General features: G+C 39.3%; 1 protein-coding gene across 1 annotated transcript; it reads left to right on the forward strand.

Moving 5' to 3' along the window:
* Positions 1 to 2,898: 2,898 nt before the first annotated feature.
* Positions 2,899 to 13,239, forward strand: LOC149075209 (caveolin-3-like). The gene is made up of 3 exons (XM_089245376.1): positions 2,899 to 3,177; positions 12,054 to 12,179; positions 12,680 to 13,239. The coding sequence occupies exons 1-3, from the start codon at positions 3,127 to 3,129 to the stop codon at positions 13,034 to 13,036; spliced, it is 534 nt and encodes a 177-aa protein (XP_089101502.1). The 5' UTR covers positions 2,899 to 3,126; the 3' UTR covers positions 13,037 to 13,239.
* Positions 13,240 to 18,745: the final 5,506 nt, after the last annotated feature.

Below are 18,745 nucleotides of genomic sequence, written 5' to 3' on the forward strand. Positions count from 1 at the left end.
AATTATTAGATCGGAGTTAAAGGTCGTTGAGGCAGTCAATCTCATCAACCGATGCTCAAAATGAAAAATAAAAAAAATCAAATGCATATCAGATATGGTTAGAAAAGTGGAAAAATGCAAAACTGACCATTACTTTTCGGAGAATGAATGAAAATGATAACTATTTACGTAAATCTTACGCAATTATTAAATTTCCATCATCTCAAACGTAGGTGTACCTTTCTTGTTCTGAAAAATTTCATTACTTGTGGGACAGAATCGATTTATGTCATGAAATATAAGCACGTACATTATTTCCAGGCAATATAATATTGCCTATGAAATTGCAAGTTGTATTCACACGAAAATCTTTAGCTAACGCGTGTGTCCTTATAATCTAAAAATCAGAAAACGACTAAATGAACGGCTGGCAGTTTTCTGATTGGGTTATTAAGTATGCAGGATCAGGTAAAATATAATTGCATTTTAAGCCGCTGAGTGATTTTATGGTCATAGTGACGGATCGCAAAGACCAGGAATGAAACACCATTGGTGCATAGTGGTGGTCAGCTGAAGTTGGTTTTCTGTGGTTCCCAACTTTGAGGCATTAACGCGAGTCGACCTTCTTGTTACAAAGTCTCGCCACAGAGAACAACAGACTTGCAACGGTACAAATATTTAATCATCACACTTCACTCTTAGTTCGAAAAGTAGAGGTGGCATCACTAAAATTCGCAGACAACTAAGGTTACTAAACTATTCGAAAACTAAGAAAGGAGGACGCCTGTGCACGTTTTCCTTTCTTAAATAGTGTCACTTTTCCCAATTTCCACAATAGAATTTTATTTCAGATTCCCTCAATTTGGTGTGATTTTATGAATCTCTGAACACTTGAAATTTCAGCGGCTCTCAAAAAATGACACCGACAAGTACTTAACTCTTTCTAGATGAAAAGTATTGTACTTATATAGCTGTATTTTGTATTGAAATGACACTAAAACACGTACTTTCTGAAATATCGAGAAAAATTGGGAAAAGGAATTTTGGTATAATGGGGTTTTTCTACCATGTACATTCAAATATGCACGGGACCATTAGAGGGTTAAATGTTTTAATGTTCACGCCCGTATTTATAATTGTTATGCATTGATACAAATAATCGAAATTTATGAATTTTCTCCGACTAAAATAACAAAAAAAGAAATTATTTAACCTTTGCGCTGCGGGAATAGTCACAAAAATGCTGCTCTCAAAACGGCCGTGTGAAAAATTTTCCCTTTCTTTCAGTTGTATTTGGTGAAAGACAGATGGCACTCAAACTCATACGTTGCAATGATATCTCGGCTAACGAATATAAGTTCCGGAATCGCGTTCGTTAGCCGAAAAATTCGTAAGCCGAGGTATCACTGTGCAGTGACGGACACTTTAGGAGACGTTCCTTCATTGATCAATGCTTTTATGTATGAGAGCACCTTTATAAAATGGAAACCTGTCTAAGGCCAGGATTATACTTAATAAAAGTTTCAGAAAAGTTCTTTCGTAAAAGTTGAAAAATACAATCAATGAGCGTATCGGTTACATTCGAGCAAATGCAACCAATAGGCTTGTTGGTTTTCTTTTTTAAGTTTTGCAAAAGATCTTTCATCAAACTTTTATAGTGTAATTCCGGTCTAAAATGGAATATTGTTTCAGTCTCTTGGCGTTTTGTTTCGTACAGGTTTCATTGTATAGTATAATCGTAAAAAAAGTGATACAAAGAATCCAGATTCGAACCCTCTGCCACCACACAACAATGTACAATCATCCGAAATAGTATAAGCGAATCTGTTAGGAGATAGAGAAATAATTTTGAACAAAAAACTAGAATATACAGGGTCTTTCAAAAAGAATCACCTGATTTGAAATGCTTATACCACGAAAAATATTGAACATAGACACTTAAGATTAATTTTATATTACATGGCTAATCATTCGGTTTTATTTACAAACCGAATCGAAGGTGCTCAATATGTCCACCTTGGGATGCACGGAATATGTCTATACGGTAGTCAAATTCATCCCAAACTTTTGCGAGCATGTTTGCATCCACTGCGAGTAGATTTCTACGTGGACTACGTGCGAAACTCTGTCGGATGCGTTTCATATTTTCGTCTGACATGCGGGGATGGCCAGGGGGCCCCTTTACCCAGAAAACGTGTGCCTCGGACTTGTTTATACCCATCGCCTAATGCTCTGAGCGGTAGGAAGCTCAACACCAGGGTATTGTCAACGAAAAGCGCAATGAACAGTTGTTACGGACTCACGCTTCGCGAAGCTTAAAACACGAAACGATTTCTGTTGAGCAGTCGCCATCTTGACAAACCACGCTGCTACACTCATCGTTCCTGAATGAGGTGAACACGCTAAAGTTTAAACTTTTTATTCGGTTTTCACTGTGTAAATAAAGATAGCGACCCCCCCATGAATTTTTATAGCGGCCGAAAGAAATAATTTAGTTTAACATGAATGTGATTGAAATTTGAACGCGAAAGAGATCATTTTTGAGTTGAAACGCTATTCACGCTACTTTAGTAGTAAACATCAATGCCAAGGAGATGACATCGTTCACTTTAATTGGTACGTTAATGAGGGTAGCATTTTCAAAACTTTTGTCTTATAAACACGGCATTCAATTGTGTGTGTGTGTGGGGGGGGGGGAAGAACCAGAATGAGAGAGAGAGAGATTGTGCACTTGCCATCCAATGAGTGGTTTTGTGTACCACTTTGACTAAGTATTCCCATGGAAACATCGGACTGAGACAAGCAGCACTCACTCTCAAGAAAAATAAAAAGAAGTACAGAACGCAATTAGGAATCTCTCACTAAATCCTCGCAAGAGTATTTTTTTTCATAGTTTCGATCTCTCGAAGTGAAAAACTCTCTCTCACGTGCGAGGAGCTGAAGGCGTCCGTCGAAACACCACAAACGCCCGCGATAATTATTTAATTAATCAATTCCTCAAGCTGGAAAAACTTTCTGTCCGAAATCATTCTTTTCAATTAATATCCATCAAAGGTTCCGCGGTTTCGAATTGAAACAAGAACTAGAAAAGGAAATACGGCCGCGATATTCTCAACGACGGGGGATCGCAAAGGATCCACCCCGGTGATGGACATGACGACGACCCGCGACCCGAACAGCCTTACGGAATATCTACAGGTATTATTATTATCATCATCAATTGACATTAACTAATTTATCAGCAAAGGAAGGGATACTTTAATGTTTTGTGTGTGTCCGATACCTAATCCCCTCGATTTGTAAGGTATATCGTTAATTTTACTATTACAGACTTTAATTTGAATCTCACTGCCTTAAATAATTTATTTTTCAAAATACTGTATTTTATTTCCATAAATAATCATGTATTATTTACATAATGATAATCAAGTTTGCTTAAAAATGTCGGTTGTTAATAAACAGTTGAGCGTTCGGTTTAATGTAATTAACACATTCAGGCTCCCCACATTTCATATAATGATGATTCCTAGCTCGTGATTTAGTTCACGTGCCAGGAATTTTTTCTGTAACCTTTGAATTAATTTTACCATAAATTTATGGAGCAGAAAGTAAGTAACTACATAGCCCCGAGACTGTTCTCTAAAATAGTGGGCTTCAACTTTTATTCAGTCCCAAGCATTATTTAGGTTCGATATCGGAGCAACTGTATGACAATTCAGTCATTGAAAGACTAGCATGATCAGAATTTTTGAATTAAATTTGAATGGGATTGTTCGCCCAGGTTCAGGGTTTGTGTCAAGACTTCGTGATCATGAAGCTGTGCACAAGCATCGAGCCCCTCTCGGGTGTTTTAGTGAGCAACAAGTTGAAAATGGCTGCAGCTACAGGAAGGGTCTCTGTTGATTTCATGGAAGCTTTTAAAGCTTAAACTATTTGAACTTTTGATTTTTTCAAAACCATTACAACCACTCTCTCAACAGAAAGTTCCCATTATTTCCAAAAGACAAAAAATGTATTTTTATTATTATTTTTTTAATTTATAAGAAATCGAAAGAAGAACCCTCTTTAATACAGAACGAATGTAAAAGAGCAATTATCAACCGAAATTGAACTACTTATATGGAGATATAAAAAGAAACATTGCCATATGCGTTGTGTTATTTTTTTAAATGAAAAATCCAACACTGATATGATATTTGTAATTTTTATTGAAGCAGCAGAACCCTAATTATCCGAGCTAATATAGACCGGACCTACCTCGGATAACGCAAACCTTACTAAATTTTGAGGTTGAATGAAATAAATAAAGACGCGAATGGTGGAAAAATTATGGTTAAATGAAAGTTATTTTAAATTTACAACGCAGTGAAAAGATCAAATCAATACAGTTTAAATTTACATGAAGTACTGCAATTTGTATTTTCAAATTACAACATTTCGAAGATTATTTCACGTACAATACTTTGAAAAATAGTTTTTCAATGCCTTTTGTCATCGAGCACTCTCAAATGCTTCAGAGAGCACCATGGTGCCCCACTAGAAGCAGGTTTAAGATTTCTGTCGATCCAGAATCTTCCAAACGTATTTTTCTCATTTCTTCAACCTCAAGAAAAAAAAAATCCCATCATTCTCCTTCCCCTGACCATGCCTACTCATAGGATTACACGTTGTACCTTTCTATCACCGTTTTGGATCATTTCACCCCCAAGGGGCGATTGTCAATTTTCAGAAACCCTAGTCTTAAGGTCCGTTTACACGCGTCAAGTAGTTGACTGAATTTTAAGTCGTCAAGTGCAGAAAACAATTTATTAAGTGATCAATGCTGATTGGATAATAGGGAACCACGCCCACTGGGGCATGCGCATGGGGCTTACTTAACCAAAAAAAAAATCAAACCGGTTTTCTCTACTTGTCTACTTCTCGAGACTTAACAGCTGAACAGCGTGTCTAGACAGAGACCGGAATTAGAAGTTTACGATAGTTCCTTTCCCCGCGGGTTAACTACCAGCAAAACAAAAAAAAAACCCAGATTTTAGCAAAAAAATTGATTTTAGGAAAGCAATTTTTCCAATAGATCTCGTTTGGCTATAACACTTTATAAATCTGGTGATAAATTTGCCAATATAGTGGGGCTACTACTACTTTACCGCACACAAACTCCGGTCGTATATCACCATGCCGCAATTTCCAACCAGCGGAATTGGTTGGGAAATGAAAACACCATCTATCGGTAGTCGCTCCAGGCTCGGTAGGAAAAGAACTTGTTTCTGATGTTTTTGCCCGGATTCGAATCCGTGAATCTTGACGGTAACCTTCATAGTGGAGGACCAGGCAGTGCCGTCTTGAGGCATGGGCCCACCCGGGCACGGCTCGGGGGCTTCACAAAAATGTGATCTGGTTGAGATTTTCGAAAATTTGCCTGGTAGGGCCTCAAAAAAATCATTCGGCTGGGGGGGGCCCATGATGCTCTTAAGACGATCCTGGGACCAGAATTTTACTATTGCCCACTCGGGCGCTATACGGGGTGTCCTGTAAGTGATAGCACGGCCTTTATCTTAGCAACCTTCCGTCGTAGAGGTATAATTCCAATTTAAGAAATTCTCAACAGGCGTTCAAAAATTACCCTGCACCAGTTTTGAGAATGAAAATATAGTGTGTCACAAAATAAAAAAATCTAAATTTTTATACGGTTCCCCCTGTGCTCTAACTGTGAATTAAAAAGTTGTTGCGGAGTAATTTTTGGGAAAAAACAGCGCTGAATGCGAAAAAACCGCTTTACATGCATTTATCGCTGTTCTTTCCCAAATTTACTCCGTTTTTCTAATTCGAATATCTCTGTGAATATTGCACTTGGAAACATGGAAATTTTTTTGTTGACATCAGGAGAGACAGGGTAACAACTTTCTAATTGGAAGTTAGAGCACAGTGGAACCGTATGAAAATTTAGATTTTTTTTATTTTGTGGCACACTGTATCTTCATTCTTAAAACTACTACAATGTAATTTTTGAACGCCTGTTGAGCATTTTTCAAATTGGAATACCTCTACGACGGACGTTGATGAGATAAAGGCCGTGCTAGCAATTACAGGACACCCTGTATAGTGGGACGAAGGTAACACGTATTAACAAGGTTAACATCGCTCTACACGAAGAGGAAAAAGTGCTAGTTGTGAAAGAAAATAACTGAAATTGTCCCCCCCCCCCCATAACGGAGTTGAATATGTCAGTTCATTTTCAATTAGCGGCAACCCGCTGCGTGGGGAAATTTTCTTTTTCCATTGAGTATTTGGCGCGTAACTGACAGTTACACAAAAAATGACACGTCACGAAATTTCCAAACGTTACAACTCCCTTCATATTCGTCCGATCCAAAAATGGAAAACAATTTTCCTCATCAGTTTTTCACGAGGAATCACGTGTGCAATTATTGGGCTGTCGATTGTACCGCTCAATAGTGTAAACAATTAATTTTTTAAGTACTCATTTCTACTCAAACTTCTCAGAAAAAAATAACGTTGCAGATAATCCCAGCAGCTGAATTTTACCCGCACTAAGAAACTCCGATGGGTTTTTTTTATAAACGCATAATCCATGGATTACGCTTCGGTAAATACAGAAATATGAACGTGATACGTTTATGAAAAAGAGATGCCCGAGTATATATACCATATATATGTATTTTCGCAATAATCGAGGCGAGTGGATGAGTCATCCCTAATTTTCTCGCGATGAATTGTTAAATGCATTGAATGTTTTGAAATTTTATAGTAAGATAAAAACCAACTTCCTGATTTTTAGAAATAGATCTTTTTCAAGCGGGATCCACAACCGTTGCGCTACGCAGCTTCAACTTGCGAAAAAAATCGGTTTTGAGGTGTAGTAGCTCAGCGCGGGCTATTAGTTTGATGGTCGATTTTGCGTAGCCACCTCCCCAAAACCGTTTTTGCGCAACTCAGAATCACGTAGCGCGGCGCGTGTGGACACGGTTTTAAATGCCTTCAGAGTAATAAAAAAAGTTTCATTTATTTTTTTTTTTGCAATTAACTTTTGCTTTGCTTACGTGTCTCTTTGCATATTTTTCTTTGCGAACTTTTCTGTCGCTTCCTGGTTCATTTATTCACTTCGTAAATACGATGCGTTTCGGGAAAAGTTCTGAGATTTGAGATATGGCTTGAGATAGAGACCGAGATAGTTTTTATCACCATTTATTACTATTCAGGGGAACCTCAGCTTTCTGTAATTATAATTAATAGGTGATTTAAAGCTGTGAGCAGTTCTTTGTCAGTAAAATTTGAAGGGAGAAAAAGAAAGCGAGACGGACAAAAAACAAAAAAAAACGCCGGAATATGATATGATTTTGTGCCACGACATTTCACGTGCATTCAACGAAGATGACTGATTTATGGGCATTTTTTTTACTTATTTTTTTACAGTCACCTTTTTTGTTGCCTGGTGGGGGGGGGGGGCATTCGTGAATGTGTCTCCTGTCCTGGGAAATTATTTTCCACTTCGAGAGACCATTTTCAGGATGTGTCATAAAGGAAAACATTTTTTCAACTGAGGATGGTTTTTGCTCGATAAGAAACCTTTGATCAGTTTCTGAAAATAACATTGGTGCTATATGAATGAGGGGTACCGTGCTAAATATTAAATATTTATACGTGTAAGCGTAACCAATACGGTAGAACCTCGATTAAATGGCTAATGGCGGGGAAAGCGAACACGGATAATCGAAACACACGGTTTAAGCTGGGAATAAAGAAATGGTTTAAAGTAACAAAATTGGATAAAAAAGAAGTATTTATGTATTTTACCAGTTTAAAGTGACTCTATCCCCTGTATATATTCATATTATCCGTGCGAAAAAAAATGCAGTAATAAATTGCACTTATTGAAAGATAGCCACACTAGTAATATACTGGGTTTCATTGATGGCAGATATGCAGTAGAACATCAGTTATCCGGCTAATGTTGGGGAAGGTCACCACGGATAATCAGAAAACACGGTTATATTTTTCCTGTAAGCTATTCTGCACAGTTATAAAATGTAGCGCGAGAATGACACTAACAAGAAATAGCGCTGGTCCAGCCTATGAGCCATGCTGTCACGTGTCTGCATCTGAAATTACATCAGTCTTGTGCCTTTCAGTTGCAAAAAAAAAAACCAACATTTCGACTAACTTGATGGCATTTCCTGTAATTGTCTGTGAATTTTCAAGTACAGATCACCCCAGGATTTTTCATCATCATCACAGGATATCCAGTGCAATTTCCTGTTCTCATGTGTACATGTGGGGACTGTGTGCTGTCTCAACGCGTTGACATGGAAGCTCAGCTCTGACAACAGTGGAAAGGGGGAGCGATTCTGTAAAATAATGAAAACATCCAGTTCTTTCAAATGGAAATGTTTGTTTCCATAATGAAATCTTTTTCAACCAATGAAAACAAAACCAACAACAACAACACGGATAGAGAAGAGCTGAACATGAAATTGAAATTTTCGTACACGATTGATCCGCTTCCCGGTTAATCCGTGTATGGATAATCGAGGTTATACTGTATTTACATGTATATGTGCTCTCCAGCGCCCCTATTGACTGATTTTTGTACTATTTTTATTTCACGAATGACAAGCCCATTATTTGTATTACCTGCAATACGAATTTACTCTCATTTGGAGCGCAGTAGAACGCAATATAGTGATCTCTGCAGTGAGGAACTTATTTTTCGCTAACCCCGTACAAATGCAAATAATTAAAAAATGCAACTTATCAAATACAAATTATGAAGCCACAACAGGCAAATCAAACAGTGAGGTGACTGAAAAAAAAATTAAAGAAAATTAAGATGTGTTAGTATTCCCTTCTATCTACCAGCAGTAAATGTCTGCCGTACGTTTATGAGTGAATTCACATCTACGGACACTCGCCGCGTCGTGACAGACACGGCAAACATTGTTTATCATAAAACCAACAAACATATTCATATCCATTGTACCGTGGTTGCGCCGGCGCAGACAGACATTTTTGTGTTGAAGAATGTTTGCCGTGTCTGACACGACATGGTGAGTGTCTATTGAGAGATGTGAATATCCACCCTATATCAATGATGAATGGCATTTTCGATCACTTTCTTTCTTTTAAACCGAATGCAACTCCGGTCTATCGCCACGGGCAATTTACTACCGAATGAGTTGTGCCGGAAATGTACTTATGTACCTAATAGTCCGAGTGCTGGTCTAGTGCTGCGCGTGAATTTTTTTGTTACTCCCATCTACACTTCAAGTTCTGATGGAGTGAAGTGCAACGATTGAATTTTTGTACCGTTTTAGGCCAGTTACTCTTTGGGGTCGAGACATTTAACGTGGAGATCAGCTGACATTCTGTCCTCGAAGTTGGGAACCTTGGAAAATGAGCTTCAGTTGACCATCATTTTGCCGACGGTAGGGTTCAATCTCGGTTCCTCGAGATGCGAGTCCGTCACTAATGACCACACAGCGTCTATTTTCGGTGACTGATCAAATACTTCTTCTTTGGAGAAAGTTTTCTCCGGTCGAAAAAATTTCGCTCTGAAATTATTTATACCAAGGGTTAGGATGACCAGGTGTCCCGGTTTTTCGCAATTAAATTCACTGTTCGGAAAAAGCTTTCAGGACGTCTGTTTGTCCCGATTTTTCTTCGCGCAATCAAAGATCGAATGAAATAGAATCATTTTCAAATACAATCTGCCCCGCTTAATTAGGGGTAACGGTTTAAACCCTCTGCAACCAAAATTTCTCACATGAGGACAATATTAAGGTTCCCTCCACTTAATAGAGTGTTAACTTTTTCCGCTTAATTGAATATTACGATTCACACGACACAACTGTAAATGTATATTGTTAGGATCTATAGACGATAGAAGGCGCGATTTGTTCGATGGCTCTCAGAAATATCAAAATCTGTTGATACCGGTTTCGGTATTGCACGAAGGCATACGATTGGCGAAGAACTGGTGGAGGGTTGGACAGAAGCTTCTAGAAGGTCCCGCCTCTCCAGACAGTGGTTCCGCATCTCCGTACGGTGGCGCCGCCAACTTCGAAACTGTAAAGTACAATTTTGTAGAATGTTCCTTTTCTCGAAGTTTCGACAGACCTATAAATAGTAGGGAGTTGTGAGATTTGATGTTAGATGCCAGATTCCAGATTAGGAAGAGTCTCGATGAATAAGTCAGTTGTGATTGCACTTTACGAGAAAGTTGTCAGTTCTCTGATTAGCTTGTAAATACGTGTAAATTGTTGTTCTGTAAATAAATCTGTGTTTGTCCGTCGAACCACTTCTTGTTTTGCAATCTCCAAGTCTTGTCAAAAATTATCCGGAACAATATTAACCACAAAATATTTTTATTAGATAAAGCATTAGACATAACTGTCCCGCGGGTAACTTAAGTTATGTGGAATTTTGAACAATGGGCCGCTAGAGAGATCTTTAACTGTGCCGTGGGTAACTTTAATGATGTGTAACTGTACCACGGGTCACTCAATTGCTCTGAAACTGTGTCGCAGGTCACTCAAGTGATTTCTGTAAGTATACAGCTGGTCACTCAAGTGATTTCTGTAAGTATACAGCTGGTCACTCAAGTGATTTCTGTAAGTATACAGCTGGTCACTCAAGTGATTTCTGTAAGTATACAGCTGGTCACTCAAGTGATTTCTGTAAGTATACAGCTGGTCACTCAAGTGATTTCTGTAAGTATACAGCTGGTCACTCAAGTGATTTCTGTAAGTATACAGCTGGTCACTCAAGTGATTTCTGTAAGTATACAGCTGGTCACTCAAGTGATCTGGAAACGTGTCGCTTAGTTCATTTTCACAAGTGTAGACTTGAGGTCACGAGCCACATCTGATGACTCCGAGAACCATATTTGTCTCGCGGGTCGTGCAGCTTTATGTCCTAAATTTTGTAAGGGCTCCATACTTGTGAACAGGACTGCACAGTTGGGAAAACGTACACTCGTACATAACATGTATGAAATTCTATTAGCTTTACATGCTGTGCCATATGATAATTTTCAGTAAAATTCAGGATGTGTGGTGCATTTGCAACACCTAAATCCACGCACGTATCTAATTTCTGTAACGTTTCATTATTTAGTTGATAATATTCAGGATAGGTGCGTCTACACAACTACTGCAATAGAGTAATTTCAGAGGGATGGGTGATCAGCCTGAAAGATATCGTAAGTGTACAAAGTAAATAATATCGGGCCTAAAACCGATCGCTGGATGACTCCGCTTGGCACCTGGCATTCTTTAGATATGACGCTCGCTACGCGAACCTGATGAACCCTCTCTGATAGCAGTACTTGAATTATCCTTTCAATCTTATCAGGAACACCCATGCCAGCTAGCTTCCTCAGTAATAACAATCTCTCCACTTCGACAAATGCCTTTTGGAAATAGACATAAATAACATCAATCTTTTGTACTGAATCGATAACACTCGCCCATATCATGGCAACTTTGCCAATTTCGCCTTTTGAAGGAATTTTACTGACAAACAACTGCTCGCAGATGCTCACAAATCGTTCTCGGTCCACCTTTTATCTCGAGTCGCAAAACGTTTCTAGTGCCCTTTGTATAACAAACCTTCCCATACAAATGTTCTGAGTGTAAAATGCATTTTGAGTGATAATTTTTCGAGCAACATCCTATTAAAAAATTTTTATGTTTCTGTTTCTTCTTTCTGATGATAATTTCCGAACAGAAAATTTAATCTGATGAAACGTCCTCCGAAAGCAAAGTCTCGACCCAACATCGCATGCAATTGCAGTTCGTTGTATCTCTCGGAAACGCGCAGTATTCAGCATTTTTTTGCTTGTCGTTGCCCTCCGAATGTTGAAATTCTTATCTTTCTAATTTGACTGTAAATAGAGCTGAGATTTCTCAAGAGACGATTGTTTTCTGCTGCAACCGACGTCCGATAATTTTAATACTTTTTTTTTCCTTCTCAGTTTCATGATAATTATAATTTGAAATATAAGATAATTATATATTATCTTCCTATTACCCTCGACCGCAATTTTGTTTTTGCAGCAACTCAGGGCAGACTTGCAGCTGGTGGAGGTTTTCCCAAATAAAAGCGGCCTGCCGAAAAAGCTTTGCCCGCCACCGGTCTTCCTGATCTCTCCGCCTAATGTTGCCGCAACTGCCTATCTCAGTGTTAGTAGTAGTTTTCATTCCTGAATTAGGCACTTCATTTTTTTCTCTTTATCACAGCTTAGATAATTGGCTGCTGTTTCTTTTTTCTTCTTCTAATTATGCTTAGAATAGAAAAAAAGCCTGAATTTGCAACGAACCGATTCTAATTTCTTGCTAAACGCGATGCAACGTTTCAATTTCCAATGAATGTTCTTTTTAACTTCAACTGTAGTCCTCCAACCTCGAGATGAGACTTTGCAACAGCACGTCTTGTTGCGTCGGATGATTCAATTCTTTTCTAGGACATGCCAAAGCTCAGTCGCTGACGAGACGTTCTCGATGTCCTATCGTTTTAACAAAAATAATTAAATAAAATCACCCGAGGTGACGTGACCTGACGTGACCCAGTCTCATCTCGTGGTTGGAGGACTTTATCGTATCCTTTTGAAGCACCTTCTTAATTTCATTTCTCCAGTAAAGAACAAAAATGTATCTCTAAATTTCTCTTATTTTAATTGCAGGTCGAATTCGACGACGTTATAGCCGAACCCGAAGGCACCTACTCGGACCAATGCGTTTGGAGGAACGCCCGCTATTTGTTCAGCTGCTCCAAAAACTGCTGCTACAGAACTTTGACTATGATTTGTGCCTTACCCATAGCCTTCATTGTGGGCTGTAGTTTCGCGTGTTTGACATTCCAGCACGTCTGGTGCATAGGGCCGGCGTTGCGACAGTTTTCCTCCAACTGCTACGCCGTCCGGCAGTTTTTGAGTAAAACGCTGGACGCTTGCCTTGGACCTTGCTGTTCCACTTTGGGACTCGTCTTTTCTAGGATGAGGTTAACGCACCAGAGTGATAGGAGCATAGGTGCCGTGTAATACTACCTTAACGATGATGAAAACCCATTCACTAGAGCATTAACGTTAGACCGAGCGTCGAACAAGAATTACGCTGGCAAAAACCATCAAGAACTCGTGCTGATTTGACTCGGGATTTGAAATCCAAAGAACAACATGAATTTTAACATTACATACGCACAAAAATGTTCATTTCTGTTTTCTTTCTCTCAGTTCCACTTTTGCCAAACGAATTGAATTTCACAATAAAATAACTTTTTCGATCAATGGCTATTAAATGGCGTTCAGTGTACAGCTGAGAATTGTTTCCTTTTTGGTTTCATGGCTCGTGTTCAAACTGTCCATATTGCGTATAAACCTTCTTTTTATTCATTTGCTTAAAATAACAGAAAATCGTTGCACCGACACCTTGGCTATAGAAGATACTTCGTTCGGGAATCACACCCGGTAGCCAAAATGCGATTTACTATTGGTTTCTATGGAAAGTCATTTGCCCAGTCATATTTAAAATTGATAAGATGAGTTTTATAAAACACCAAGAAAAAACTACTCCAAAATATTATAATAACAAATAGCAACCTACCGAAAAACAAAGATATTTTTATTTTAACCTATGTGCCTAACCAACCCAGTCGAGTTCCTATTCCTAGGAGATGTAGTCAACTCATTTCTTTCTTTCTCCTGCACAGGCAGATGGAGAAATCAAGCTCCCAGAATGTCCAGATTATTCATTTCGGTGTATGTACTGAAAAACGAAACTTTTTAAATATCGGAACCACATTTTCCTGAAACGATACCCGCAGCAACTCTACTTCTGTAAATCTGTGAAACTGGCCCCAACAGTTCATTAGCACATTCCCGAAGGACCATAAGATAAATATCATCTGGTCCTCGTGCTTTGCTTGCACATATATTTTTTAGAAGTTTTAGGACTTCCACATCTTCCACTTGAATATCGTTAAGGACTTTATCACCCCATGACACACCCATACTTTAGATATCACGTTCCTATTAAAAATCGACGCGAAAAAGTAATTCAGAGCACCACACACACATGCCTGCATTGCTCTCTATCTTAGATACTTTATCGAGAGAGAGAGACAAATGTCCCCTTACGTCCATTTTTGGCATAGTTTAAAAATGATTTTGTTTCAGTACCAATGTTATGTGCCAACCTGGAGAGAAAGAGATTCAACTTCCTTTTCTACTTTCCCTAATCACCCTTTTCAATGCCCTTCTTTTTGAGTAAAAGTTGACAGGTTACCTGTTCCACTTTTATACGCTCCAAATGGTGTTTTCTTTTCAAGACAGGAATTATACGCACTCGCGACATATGAGAACGCGCTTTTTACGAATAAAGGATATGACGTCATGCAAAACAAAGGTTTGCCCTACCCTAAATTCTTCCCATTGACGTACCGCACCAACTGATTCCAACCGGTCTTTGGAAATTCCCGCTAACCATTCTCTCAAGAGATGAAAGTTGGTTCTTCGAAAACAAAGAACCATTCTTCTGTTATCAGCTTTACCCGAAGAAAAGTTACACAGAAAACTGACGACACGATGATCACTAGAAAAAAAAACTCGTCCCCCACCGAAACATGTTCAACACAAGGTCCTAAATCCAGAAATACTCCTAGTGGCTTCTGATAACTGCGGATACAAAAAAAAATTGTCGAGCACTAATTTCTAGAAAAAGATTATGTAATGGCTGCAAGGTCTAGGCCCTCCACAGCTCTATCATAATTTCTCAAAAATCTTTCTTATTGCCCTTATTATAAAAAGGGATCAGTTCGCACTCGTAGCTTGAAGTTGGAAAACCACAGAAAAACAACTTGAGCCGACCACTGACGACGTCGTCAGCAGGATTCGAACATGGCTCCTCGTGAGTGTTAAGGGGCCGTTCAAGTATTACGTAAGAAAATTTTTAGCCATTTTTGACCCCCCCTCCCCCCTTGTCAGCAAAAGCCAGCAAAACTCTGACCCCCCCCCCCGCTTGTCAGTTCTGCCCCCTCTGCATCCTGACGCATATTGGTGGGATCAGAGACGTACACAGGGGTGGGCAGGGCTCGTGCCCCCTTCCCACAATCAAAAATTTATTTTTTTAATGCAAAAAAATATTTGTTATATTTAATTTTTTTATTATATTTAATTATATTTAAATTTGAAATTTCGAAAGAAAATACCTTTATATGGTATTATAATCACAATTTCCGCTAATTTCAATGTTATTTGAAGCCTTTTTTTTTTTTACCGAGCACACAACTCAGGTCTATCGCCATAGGCAATTTTCTACCTAGTGAGTTGTGCCTAACAGTCTGAGTGCGTATCTAGTGTTGTGTATGATTTTTCAGTGCTGCCATCTATATCTCAGAAGTGAAGTGAGTGATGTGTCGTGACTGAATATTTGTACTGTTTGTAGGACTGTTGCTCTCTGTGGCGAGACTTTTTAACGGGGAGATCGGCACGCATTTGCGCCTCGAAGTTGGGAACCACAGAAATCCAACTTCAACCGACCACCACTGTGGCGACGGTGGGCCTCGAACCCGGGTCCCCGCGATGCGAGTCCGTCACTATGACCACTCGACCACCACAGCGGCAAAAATACTTGAAGTGAACTCAAAATTTATATCTTTAATAAATTCATTGCGGCCCACACTCAAAGCCATATAATGATAAATCGCATAAAGGCCTTTCGCCCGCGAATCAAATATGGCCCTGTGGGGGTTATCTGATGAGGTCTGCCTTCCTCAAACCTAATTTCGTAAAAATGAACTAAGCGGCACATTTACAGATCGCTTAAGTGTTGCGTGGTATAATTCCAGAGCATTTAAGTGGCCCGTGGCACATTTTCAGATCACTTAAATGACCTGGGACACAGTTCCAGAACACTTAAGCGATCCGTGACACATTTAGAGATCTCTTGAGTGATATGTGACGTAGATTTAGAGCCCTTAAGTGGCCCCCCAGTGCGGTTTTACATCACTCAAGTTACCCGCGTCACATTCTTATATTATTTAAGTGATCCGCGGCATATAATTACGGATTATTTGAGTGATGCGTGGCACAGTTCCAGAGCACTTGGATCCGCGAAACATTTAGAGATCACTGAAGTGGCTCTGTAGGGCACTTATGAACGGGGGGGGGGATGTTACTTCAAGTGTCCACAAACTACTCGTTTTTGGCGCACCGAGTAAGATGCCATTAAAAATATTTCATATTTTCATAAACGGTGGTTGATGACATAAGCATCTTCCAAACCCCCCCTCCCCTTGTCATCAAAAGTAAGCAAATCGGACCCCCCCCCCCTCATCGATGATCACGTAATACTTGAACGGCCCCTAACCGAGACTGATTGATAAAAAGCGGGGAGAAAATCTTCCTTAGCCAAAAAATTTGTAAGCTGAGGTGTTCGTTAGCCGAAGTTTCGCAGTAGTCGCGCGAGTGACTATTTGCATGTTCAGCCAAGTCTGTACATTATAATTCAAAAAACCTCACTTATTTTGGCCTGCCTTTGAGAAAACTAGACAAGAAATACATGCATGTCAAAGTGTACAACAAACGAACAGCGTCAAAATCGATCATTGATTTCTGTTCCCCTTTCGCGTCTCCTCTTACTCAGCCGATGATTTATTTATTATTATTTTTGCAAATATTTTATTTTGTTTCGTATTCATTCCGACCGACCTACTTACGTGAAAGTATTGAGAACGACCCATTTGCGTACAAACACAGATTAGGAAAGCATACATAATCCGAAATGACGCGAGACATCTCATTGGCAATTCGCCTGCAATAATAAGTATACCGTCCGTGTTTGTTGACAGTAGGAGGTGAACGTACGACGCTTCTTTCGCCGAATCGAGCATTAGCGTGCCCCCAGCTCATAAATCGTATTCACGTGCAATCAATAACCACAGATCAACTTATAATGTGTTACTGTGTTATCTTGTGCCAACAACCGGAGTCTGTAATGCGTCGTCGTGTATCGCCACGAGAAGTGGTCGATTCGTAAGAGACCTTTTTTTTTGCTCCCTCGGAATCGATGGTGACACGCTTTCTTCGAAACCAACAAAACGGGGAACTATCGATAATATTGTTGCTCAATGAATGGGTGTCCATCATTCTGTATCTATTGGTCGTATATAGATGAATCGATGGTGGCGATCACGAAAACGATTTTTAGCCTCCGTTTTGTCTGATTTAGCGATTCAAAAAGTTTTTATAATAAATTCCTCGCGTGATTTCCAATACGAATATACAAATACAAATGCCACAGCAGCGAAATCGCCCGACGAGGTGGTTGAAAAAAAAAGATCTGAAATATAACCAAAATACAGCAACCCAATATAAAACCATACATTACGAAAGAAAAAACTAATAATTAATAATATACTGGGAGCATATAGGAAACATGGGGGGGGGGGGTGGCATTTTACCGGCGAACCCTTGGTCCTAGAGGCATAACTTCAATTAGAAAAGTATCCTAATAACGGGTAGTACTCAGATATGTCATTTATGTTGCAAGAGGTTGTACAGTTATTGAAATGAAAAAATAAACTTTTCGTACAGTCCCCGTGTGTTCGAAAACCCAATTAGAAAGTTGTTGCCCTGTTTCCTCTCGATGCCAACTAAACAAATTCCACGTTTCTAAGTGCGAAACGGAGAACCATTTTACCCGCATTTTTTGTAATGCTTTTTTTTCCCCAATTTTCCTCCGCTTTTCGAATTTGAATATCTCAGTGAATTTTGCACTTAGAAACGCGAAATTTTTTTTAATTGGCGTCGAAAGAAACGGGGCAACAATTTTCTTACCGGGTTTTTGGGCAAACGGGGACTGTATAAAAAGTTAATTCATCTATTTTAATAACTATGCAACTTCTTGCAACATGAATGACATGTCTCAGTACTACACGTTATTTGAAAACTTTTTATAATTGGGAGTACGCCTCTAGGATGACCGGTTCAACAATAAAATGCCATACGCCCTGTTACCTATGCACCCTGTATAATAAAACACTGCCCATAAAAAGATTATGGTTGGCTTAAATCTAAGTGTGAGGATAGCTTCTCGCTTCATCTCATTATAAACATCGAATTTCTTTGTAAACGTGTCAATTGTGTTGGAATTCACGATCCCCGGAGGTAAGCTATTTCATTTATTCACAACCCTATTAGAAAAAAATTCCCTGCGACACCATAACCTAGAATTTTCCCTTACCAATCGATACTACTACTACTAAACCAGACACGCACCTCGTCCATATTCCTCTCCGGAACTTCTAACGAATTGGTACATGTTGGAATGCGTGTGTACGTATAGTGAACCTTCCTTAAAGTTTGTTTCTGTGTAATGCTTGTTATGTGTAGTGCTGCTATCGGGAATTATGAGATGCATCGGTTGCGTGTAGTTACAGAGACATATCTTACACAAGGGACGGACTTTATTTCACACAACATCCTATATACATCACGAGAAACGAACTGCGCAATAACTAGAATAATCACCTGATGGCGCTTTGAGCGCGTACATCAATCCTCGCTCTGAGGAAGTGGCTTTCTTTTCCCACACGTCGGCGGCGACGCCACACTGCCATCTCCAATCAATTTCTTTAAACTATGAGTTTTTTCTCAACTCATAGTGACTGAAGTGTAACGAATGAATAATTATACCGTTGTAGGCCTGTTGCTCTCTCGCCGATACTGGTGTCCCCTTGTCAAAGCAGTCGA

This window comes from Pholcus phalangioides, unplaced genomic scaffold (assembly GCF_987345545.1).
Source record: "Pholcus phalangioides strain wild (caught in Gottingen) unplaced genomic scaffold, Ppha-v1.0 ptg000015l_1, whole genome shotgun sequence".
NCBI lineage: Eukaryota > Metazoa > Arthropoda > Arachnida > Araneae > Pholcidae > Pholcus > Pholcus phalangioides.